General features: G+C 39.3%; 1 protein-coding gene across 2 annotated transcripts; it reads right to left on the bottom strand.

Moving 5' to 3' along the window:
* Window positions 1-647: 647 nt before the first annotated feature.
* On the bottom strand, window positions 648-9,465 carry LOC128368107 (eIF5-mimic protein 2-A-like). 2 transcript variants are annotated; one of them, XR_008321948.1, is made up of 13 exons: window positions 9,345-9,465; window positions 8,409-8,481; window positions 7,718-7,894; window positions 7,351-7,445; window positions 7,189-7,254; window positions 6,882-7,017; window positions 5,362-5,471; window positions 4,939-5,109; window positions 4,447-4,593; window positions 4,091-4,229; window positions 3,682-3,804; window positions 3,281-3,404; window positions 648-658 (listed from the first exon to the last, which is right to left on the bottom strand). XR_008321948.1 is itself a non-coding variant. In XM_053328847.1 (12 exons), the coding sequence occupies exons 2-12, from the start codon at window positions 8,470-8,472 to the stop codon at window positions 3,373-3,375; spliced, it is 1,260 nt and encodes a 419-aa protein (XP_053184822.1). In that variant the 5' UTR covers window positions 8,473-8,481; window positions 9,345-9,465; the 3' UTR covers window positions 2,663-3,372. The 2 variants fall into 2 exon arrangements, 1 of the variants encoding a protein (XP_053184822.1); XM_053328847.1 differs by lacking the exon at window positions 648-658 and having other exon boundaries at window positions 2,663-3,404.
* Window positions 9,466-10,280: the final 815 nt, after the last annotated feature.

The following is a 10,280-nucleotide window of genomic DNA, read 5'->3' as shown; positions in this document are numbered from 1 at the left end:
TAGTAGTTTCCATCACATAGTTGTCATGGTCTAAAAGTTTCAAACCTTAAGTTGTCATCTTTAATTAAGCTGTTCCTGGAGTACAGGAGTATTAATAACCTTGAGTATAATGGTTCCAGGACATAATATTAAAAAATCTTCTATGTGCTGTCTGCTTCCAAAAGACAAAGCTAGTGAGGATGGCACAGTTATACCTCCAGGGACAGAAACCAATATGAGCTGAGTGGGGACAGCTGACAGACAACAGCGGGTGTCAGCCTATAACCCAAAAAACTCTTCAGCTCTCTTGGTTTTAAGAGCTTAGCTGCAATTTCCTGTCACAGAGGTGCTCAGTTGTCCACACTGTAATATGGCTACATCGAGTTTGGGAAGCTGCACTGCTTTAGGGTGTTTGGCAAAAGTTGATCCGAGAACAAATTGGCAGCATTTAGTGAGTCAACATGTTGATCCTCATTTCCATATTTCACCTGGGTGCTAAGCCCAGCATTAGAGTGGCCCTCTATAAATACAAAAGCAGCAGAGCAGGAAAAAAATGGGCCTGCGTGCCACACAATTGCTGCTTCAAATGCAAAGAAAACAGATATCACTTATAATTTGTTCAAAACAAAAACAAACCATCTTTTGTGTTTGGCACATCACGCCACAGTGGGGGAGGAAAGGAGGGGAGGGTGTATTTTTGTTGAAAACCGGGTAATTATCGTAAGTTTCTATCCTCTCATTCAAAAGAACCGTTGCCCTGTCTCCCTCCGTTTTCTGACAGCATTATTCAGATGAGTTCTGCATTGCAGTCTGAGTCATGTTTACTGACCAAAGCCGCAGTGTGAAATCCAGAATAATTGCTCTCCACAACTCCCCTGGCATTCCCTGGCACATTGTGCTGTTCTGTTCAGTTCAAGCAGGAAGTCCAACTGAGACAGAAATTTCCAAAAATAAATTAAGTCAATGTTCTGTTCCTCCATTGTTTGCCACGTTTTTACTGTCAATAAAAACAATTAACGATGAAATGTCAAAAATAAGAAAAATCCACATACTACTGTCATTAATGCTGCAGGGTGATGAGATGGAATACATGTATGAAAAGTCACCGAGGGAATAAAGACACGTCCAGCCTCGCTGTCATTGAGAGAAAATGTCTCTACAGTATGTTCAGCACCAGCAACTTTTCACACCTAGAAATACACCTGTGATAAAAACAGGTAAGCTTTGAGATACCTGCTGTGTATCTGGGAGTAATTGCTTAAAAATGGCAGATAAGCAAAACAAACAGATGTGTCAGGGCACAGTGTGCACAGCTCATTATAGTGGAGCCTTCTTCAATATGGAGCGATACTCTGTGCCTGCACAAAATGACATGCAGGGAGGAGCTCAGTGTGTGGTGTCAAGTGAGGCAGCGCTGGTAACCAGCAGATAACAGTCCCACCAAGATGATAATACCAATGCTTGGCACAGGAAAAGATGGGGTTGGGGGCATCGTTGCCATTCAGCAACACACACACACACACACACACACAAATCTCACAAGCAGCTGTGTTTCCTCTTGCCTGGATGTCAGTCTCCCAAATTGTTTCATGTTCTTTAGAGTGACAAAGTAAAACCAAAAGGCAAACAAATCCTCCTGGGACAGAGAGGCAGAGAAAAATACTGGTGTCAGATATTTTGTAGTGCTGCCTGTGCCTAATAGGTCTTTCTAGTCTTGTTTCTTCAAAATGGCATTTTCTATTTGAGCTTGGCTCTAAGGCTTTAATAGGAGGAAGCATCTCTAAAGGACTTACTGCCATCTGTTGGTACTGAGTGAAACAGATTATCAGCCGATAATCTTCGTGCTGCTCTGCTGTACTGTACAGTGCTACTCTCTGCATTATGCATGCTGGTTTGGACTATTAGCCTTTTTACATAGCAAAGTCATTGTAAAGTACAAGAGAGAAAATGTGACCAATTCTGTGTCATTCATCTACCTCTTCAAACATGCATTTTCTTACCTTCAAAGCCTGAGTACTTGCCTTAGATGAAGTGAATAATTTACCTGTTAAAACTAAAGCACACAAAAAAGCTCAAGGATGCACAAATCTTTTCAAGAGATAACGGTCATGCTTTCGCTCCAGGTTGAAGCCCAGGCATACCAATGTAAAAAAAAAAAAATTAAAAAATAAAAAATAACCCAAATCAAATATAGAAATTGTGGTTGGTTTGGAAATCAGAAGCAAGTTGGTTGACAGTGTAACATCACCAGCCAGGCATGGGTTTAAACATACCCACTGAAGATTTCACTACTACTTAGCAGCACAGCATTAAAATGAGCGGTCTGTTCTTCAGACTTTGTAAAATGACTTGTCTTGGTGTATGTGCGCGGACCTCCGTTTTCATAACGTCTTGATTCACCATATCACTTTCATTTCTGCATGCTTCACTGAACCATAATTACCATAGTAAGTAGAATAGAAGTGTAGTGAATGAGATCGTTGTTTGTGCTTCAGGTCACGCTAGCAGGCTGCCTTTCCTGATTACTTGATTAGGTGAGGCTAGACGGGACCAACTAATGGACAGTTGAGCACAAAGGATGGATTTCTACATGTATGTTTGGATGCTTATGTATGATTTTTCACACTGTAAATTATTTAACATGACTAATTTCACCCAGCAATAATAATAAAAAACACATCAGTAATGAAAACCATTTATTTCCATTTCTTTTAAAAAGTCAAACTGTTTGACAAAAGGAAAAAAAACAGAAACAAACTACAAAGCATCTATGGGTCTGTTACATAAAATGTGAAGAACAAAAAAAACAGTTAAAATTCCTTTTTTGGGGGGGGCATTGCCACTGTCACCATTGCAATTTAAAATGGCTTCGTCCTTCACCGATGATAAAAAAAAAAAAGAATCTAAAAACAAATTCAAAGTTGTTACGTAATTGGCATAAATGTAAAATTAGGTTACAATAGAAATTTGCCTTTAACAGGGCAGAGATATCGTGGCTTCACAGACGGACCTCTGGCAAATTTGAGAATGTCAAGAGTTCCATGACTAAATACTATAGCTGTGAAATATGCCTTCAAACTGGCTAATTTTAAAAAGGGAATCGTTTTTTTAAAATCCCCCTTTGTTACACGAAAAAGGGTTTCAGTCTATTTAGCTAAATGTGGCACTGTGACCGGCTCCTGAAGGAGTATAAAGAAGAGAACGAGTATTGAGTCAGACTGAAAAACATGTCTAAAATTAAAACAATTACTATAACTATTAAAGCCCTTGATGAGGAGGTAGAAGAGAAAAATGGGGGAGGAAAAAAAAAAGAAGAAGAAACAAACAGTTCTACCGCATCTGATGCTATGTTAATGTAAAAATACAAAATCAGGATAGTAGTTTGGAGGTTTCTCAGTCTGCCTCCTCTTCCTCAGACTCGGACTCTGGAAATAAGAAAAAATGTCTGTCAGCACTTTGCACAAACGTCTAGATACATTAAGCATTACCACCAATGATGCATTCATTTAGAAGGGGGGGGGGGGCAGAGGGCGAGACATCTGGGAAGAACAGAAGCTCGAGGGACAAATACAAAGAATCAATCAGTTGTACTCATTTGTAAGCAAACCCACGTCATCTTCTTTGGCAAATTTGGGATGTTGAACGACAAAAAAAAGACAGACTGAAAAATACAGAAAAAAAATTAGAGAGCGAGGTCCTTACCTTCCTCTGCACTCTTGAGCCATTCAACAAACTTTTTCATCTGTTCAAGGAAAACGCTCTTTCCTTTGGCCCTTTGGGCGTCATTATACCATTTCAGAATCGCTTCCTCACTCAAGACATCCGCTGAAAAACAAACAAAATAAAGTAAAATAAAAAAATAAAAAAATCTCAACATGAAGCCAACAGCACAGATGCATACGCAGGTGCTTGATAAACAAATGTCGCCAGGCAGGTTGACGACATCAATCAAGACAAACTTTTGGCTATAATCTCTGGCCATCTGGCATCATTCACTCATGCCTACATAGCTTCCCAATACAAAAAAAAAAAAAAAAAAAAAAATCGACTTTTTCCAGAAATTTTGAGGATGGGGGAAAAAAAAGGAGTCTCATGGACAACAATAAGTTACCTTTGTAAAGTAGAACAACTATTTTCTGGAAGGAATTCATGAAATGGATGTTGTCATAGCAGTACTCCTGGATCTTTAGCAGGAGAGTGAGTTCAGAGAGACCCTGGGATGTAAAGGCCTTCAACAGTGGGCTGTATTGCTGAAAATGAACAAACAGGGAAAATTAGATTTGTTCTAGAGTTTAGAAATGGTAAAACTATTCCCTTATTCCCTTAATGCTTTCATTAATTCTACTTTTCTGATGGTTAGTAAATTAATTATCCTCTCTGCTAAGTTCATCTAAAGTTCTGTTTAGTACATCTTATTTGTGAGCGTGTGTTGTCGGAATAATGGAGCCATGTAACGAGGGGGGTCACCTTTAAATGTTTGATGGCTTGTTCTGTGACTAGCTCCTCCTTCTTGTTCCACTCCACGGAGCTCATTACACTGGACCAAATTAGTCCAATCATCATCTGCTCGGAGATGTTGTTCTTCTTGATCTCCTCTCGGATGTTGGCGATGATCTGTAAGGCCCAAGCCCAGAAATGAACTCACATTATTGGCAAAGCTGGCAAACCGCGGCCAGCATATGCTGAGGCTTATTGCTTATCAAATCCTGCAGACGTCTGAGGTATGAGAACCCTGGCAGGATATAGAGGCTTGCAGCAGCAGATAATATGTTCAAGTTGACTGGATTTCAGCAACTTGTCATTGATTCACTGCATCTTTTTTCTGCTGCACTCCTCAAGACAAAAGGGGGCAGAGGTTAAGAAGTAAGCAACTTTAAGTGCCGCCCCCTCAGTGATGTGAAAGAAAAAAAAAAAAATGTTGGACCCGGTAAAAGAAGCTGAAAAGCTAACAAGGCTTACATCTTTGAGGGGGTCCCCGCGTGACATCTGCTCCTCAAGCTCTTTCTGCAGCTCCTTTCGGGCACCTATGGACTGCTGGTTTCTGGCAAAGTCCGAAATCTCCTTGAGGCCTGCGTCTGTGAAGTACTTTGAGAAGTGCTCACAACTCCGCTTGTTGGCAGGGAAGAGCTCCTGAAATAGCACACAATCAAAGCTTGAGATGGATCCTGCTCAACAGACGAGACCTCTTTAACAATAATAAGACGCCTTTTGTTCATTCATTACCTCAGTACTGAACATCAAAATCTACTAAATGAACGACCATTAACTTTTATTTCCACTAAACAATTTTAAAAACTGTTTGCACACGAGTAAGAAGTTTTACACTATAGAGCATAATGCTTGACCTGGGCCTGTTAAATGTACTTGACGTGTCATTCTCACCATGAGCCTGTGTTCCATGCCAACTTTTCGGAGACTGCCAGCGACAGAGTTGATGTCCTTCTCAGAAAGCCAGGATTTGAAGAGTTTTACAGCGAAGCATGTTGAAACACCTGAACAAATGCATTCAAATGTGAGTCAGCTGTTAGTCACAGACCTGCCAGGATAACGTTAGGCATTTGATAAGACATCGGTAAACACAACAACTCCAAGATTGGAGTTGTTGTGTTAGACAGGTTTTCACTGGAAAAATGATGCATGTGTCAAAGAGTAAATAAATCTGGTGTTGACCAAAGGCCTAGAAAATAGCACTTATATTAAAACAAATACAATATGATGATTTCAGTAGAGCTGCATCGATTACTCGATCGACAGAAAGTGATTTGGCAATTATTCTGATAGTCAATTAATAATAAAGTATACTCAAAGTTGTTAAAGAAAAATGCCACCATATCTTTGGGTTTTGGACTTTTAGATGGGACAAAATAAAACATTTTAGTTTCCATTCTGAGCTTGGGGAAACCATGTTTTTTCACCATTTTCTGACATTTTATTGACCAAACGACAACATGATCAATTACGAAAATACTCGACAGATAAGATTGATAATGAAAGCAATCGTTAATTGCAGCCTTAGGTATCAGTCAACACCATTTCAGTGATGCAGTTTGAAAATGTGAAGTGGACAAGATCATTACAGAACCCCCCCCCCCCCCTCCCCCTCTGGTGCCCCTGACACATCAAACCAAATGTTAGCAAAAGAAACAAAAACGTCCAGTCATCATTAATTACAACATGGCTAAGTAACTCTGCTAGTGGCATCATTAGTCACTCCTCACATTTAACACTGTCACTGTATTAATTCCTGCTTTCCAGACTGGCTGTGAAGATGTTGCTGAAGCCACTTTAATGTAAGTGATGGGGACAAAATTCAGAGTCCTCAATTTGTGCAAGAATGAATCAGCTGAAGCTAAAATGAGAAAGAAGGGAAAATTGTAAAATAATGCAACTTTGGAAGATACCCACTTGACTTGACAAACTCAGACTGCTACACTGACTTAACAAGGACTTCACTGCAATTCTGTCAAAGTGTGCCGTTTGTGAACCATTCCTGGGGTAGTGTCAGGTTAGAAAGTCTTCATACTCTCAGTGAAACAATTAGGCAGATATGATGACGTAAATGTATGTTAATTCACACCTCAGCCCTTAAAATGTTTGATAGAGGCGAGGAAGTCTTCAAGAAGACAATAAATTATTCATTTTAAAAAAAGAACAGATGATTGGACAAATTGTATTTAAAAAAAAAAAAATCAATGACAGGTACTAATGAGGTGGAGAAAAGAAAAGAACACCGTTTTATAATGTTCTACAACGTTAATAATAAAAAAGTACATGATCACCCCCAACACCTCCCCCCTCTACAAATCTGCTTATTTTAACTCACTCCAATTATTTTTATCTGTGGACCTCATCTGCTTAACAAAACACAACTAGGAAAGCTTACACGGCAGAAAAGTGTGTACCTTCTTTGACCAGGTTCTCGTTGAAGAGGCTGTTGAGAATGGATGCAGAGATATTGCCATTAGCCAGCAGAATCCCTGTTAGCATGGCCAGCTTGTTGCGCTCAGACTCTGTGAAGCCCTTGAGAAACAGTAGCAGCTGCCAAAGAGCAAACATACAGTATTAACACAATCCTGTAGGTCAGACATATTTACGGACTTTTTTTTTTATAGATTTGAGTTATAATATAAAGGCCAAGAACACGAAACCTTGACCTGAACACGTTTTGGACTGTGTTCCTTTAAAGAGGCCTCCGTCCAAAAAACAAACCTTTTTAATCTCCTCTTCAAATCCTTTTTCCAAATATTTGTAACGCCTGATGAGCTTATTGAAGACCTAAAGAAAAGAACATTTTCTTTAATACTTACTTACTAGAATAGATTTTTAACTTCCCTGCAGTAACATTTACAACAGTTCAAGACTGAACTTCACCTGTGCATATGCCTGCATGGTCTCCATGTCCTCTTGTGCTTTGAAGAGACAGAACTCTGTGCAGGTCATGTCATCTGCCATGGATCCCCCCGGGGCTGAAAAACACATTTTCATGAGTCTTAAGCATTACCTCCAGAGATACTTGACTGTGTTGTAGACTCCAAGAATAGTCATTGCTATTGGTAATAGCTAATCGGGATCCAAATACAACTAAACTAAGCAAATTTTGTTTCTATAATTGTAGAAAACTGAATGAATTTCAAATTTAGTTTATACCAAAATCTGCACACTACTTAGAGCACTTTTTGGCAATTGTCAGGCTGATGATAATGCTCAGCTGTACAATGGATCGAGCCCTGCCTCTTACCCAGCATTCCACCGGCCACCAGGATGTCGAATAAAGTCTCGGCATAGCGACGGTAGTCAAGCTTGGCACCAGAGGCATCGAGGAACTTTGCGACAGCTTCCAAATCTGTGCCAGTTTGGTTCAGACCCTGAACGATGCTTTCCTGAAACTGGGTAGGGTCAAACCTCTCTTTTTCATCTGTTGAAAAGACAAATGTTCATTTAAGTTTAGCCTTGCGACTTACATATGATCTTATGATATTATGAAAGAAACACCAAAACAGCATAAACAGGTCAAACAGTAGGAGATTTGTGAATTGTCTACCTTGTATTTGTTATTGGAGTTAAGCTCTACAGGCTAAAACACTAACACAATGCTGCTGCTTTACTGTATGTACTTCATCTTCATTTGGTACTGAAAAATGGGACTCCTTCATATATATTTATTTACCACATAACAGTTTTGGGCCAAGTTAAATCCAATTGCTGTACACATAATTTAGTGGCTAACACTGGCGCCTACCATATGGAATATACCATTGATAGTACAGTGGTGCAAATCTGAGGGTCAGCAAAATGAAAGACAAGTAAGCAAGTTTTCTTCATAAAACCCAATGGAGACCTACTGGGTTAGACAAACAGGATCAAACACTATACAAACTTTAATTCCACTGGGCAGTACAGTGTGATGTCTTGAAGTTTGTGTCTCTCACCTCTTTTTCGTGTTTTGAATCGTTGGCCTGTTAGTGTAGGCTTCTGCACCCTTTGATTACTCATAAAAACACTCTGGAAAACGCAAAGAAAAGCAGAAATACATCAGGATTAGCAGCCAACAATTATAATAATTATCCGGGGCTAAAAATGCCCTTTGTTAGGCTGTGTAAGTCGCTGAAAATAACAGTTTCAAGCCATCACCTCCTCCTGATGACACTGGTCGTTTTTAAATGAGCATTAGTCAAATAATTGTACACTGGAGTCAACAGTAGGTGTACTTCAATGCTTATGTATAATCACACATGCAGTGTAGGATCAAATAAACCAGTCAGTGTACTCATACCAGCATTAATTTTAGTTCACGAAATAATTAGCTCAATATAAATGACATTAACTGGATATAAACTGCTCATATCGTCGTTAACTATTATGTGAATCTAACAAACGACATGACATTGGTAACATATTTCTAAAAGCAATGGTTAGTAAAAGTAAAAAAAGAAAGAGGAAAGACATAAAACGGTGACAGTCCTGAGCATTTTTAGCTATAGCCCAGAACAGCCACGCAGGACTTCAGTGAACACTGGTGTTATGTCGAAATCTGTTACCCCGTCGATATGTGTCCCCCCCTTCTCCATAAACCCCAAACAGTCGTCTACTGGGGTGCTTAACCTAAACCCAAGCTTACCTTAACCCCAACTAGCTAACTGTAATCATAACCTAACTCCAACTGCAGTTGTGAGACACAATTTTAACAGAAGGGGAACCACATTCGAGGGGGTAACATAATTCGACACAACACCGGTGTAGTGTTAGCTAACTCCAGCCAGCTTCCTTTTATGTTCCTGGCGTAGTGCCTCAATAAGCGTAGATTTATATATATATACACACAACCATCGCTAAATAATATTGAACTGCATCGAAAAGCAACTCACCGAAGTCCTTTTTATGAACAAAAACAGTCCGTGAAAACAGAAAATTATATATAGATATATATAATATATAGATAGATATATATAGTGCCACTGGGCTCTGGTTTAGGACAATCAGTTCCAGACAGTGGAGGGGAAATTATAGCACCAGCGCATGCGCATTAGTGCTGAATTTATTTGGGTCATTACACTTGTGTTGGCGGGGGGGTGTAGTACACAGATGGCTAAAAGTTGACAAAATAGCGCCAGAGTTTAATAATAATGGAAAATTTACCAGCGATATGTTTTATTTCGTGCATTATGATTGGTCACTTATCGGCCTGTGCTGTTTGCAGGAGTAATCTAACGGCAATCTTTGTAAATTAACCCCCCCGTGACTTTATATTTCCCTAAATTAACGGTCAGGTAAATAGGCTAGTAGAAATGTTTCAACCCCTCCCCCCTTAAAAACTGTAATAAAATAACTTTATGGATCGCAGAAAAGTGGTTTTAATCTTCAGTATTGAAACCCCAAACTGACCCCAGATTTGGTATCATCAAATAATCGGTCAATAAATCGGTGCTATCTAGATTTAAGACACAGGAGGGGGGTGTTGTGCTGTCGGGTCTGTCTTTGGGATGAAGGGAAAACTTTCATGCTGCGTTCTAACTCAACTCGTAAATCTCAGCTCTAAACATTTTGTACTCAGATAAAATTAGATGGTTTTTAATAGGGCCCCACCCATACTGGATTTTTTGGGTCTGATGCCGATATCGATATAAGGGAGGAAAAAAATATCGTCTGTTAATCATATATACATAATACATACATAAACACACATTTATTGCCCTCAAATTTGGTTACGACATGTTCAACAAACATATATATGTAATAGCCTAGAGGTATACAGTTGAAGAATAAATGAAAGTTTTATCAAATTACATCAGTGCTCTGAAACA

Source organism: Scomber japonicus, chromosome 11 (assembly GCF_027409825.1).
Source record: "Scomber japonicus isolate fScoJap1 chromosome 11, fScoJap1.pri, whole genome shotgun sequence".
Lineage (NCBI taxonomy): Eukaryota > Metazoa > Chordata > Actinopteri > Scombriformes > Scombridae > Scomber > Scomber japonicus.
The sequence above is the reverse complement of the archived record's forward strand: the minus strand, read 5'-3'. Positions and strand labels throughout refer to the sequence as shown.

What these genes read in the sequence shown, in the direction of transcription:
- LOC128368107 (XM_053328847.1), bottom strand. Translation starts at nt 8,472, where the DNA reads ATGAGTAATCAAAGGGTGCAGAAGCCTACACTAACAGGCCAACGATTC. An exon ending in ATTCAAAACACGAAAAAGAG is followed by an intron (nt 7,895 to 8,408) that starts GTGAGAGACACA and finishes TCTTTTCAACAG; the next exon opens with ATGAAAAAGAGAGGTTTGAC. An exon ending in CCATGCAGGCATATGCACAG is followed by an intron (nt 7,255 to 7,350) that starts GTGAAGTTCAGT and finishes TCTTTTCTTTAG; the next exon opens with GTCTTCAATAAGCTCATCAG.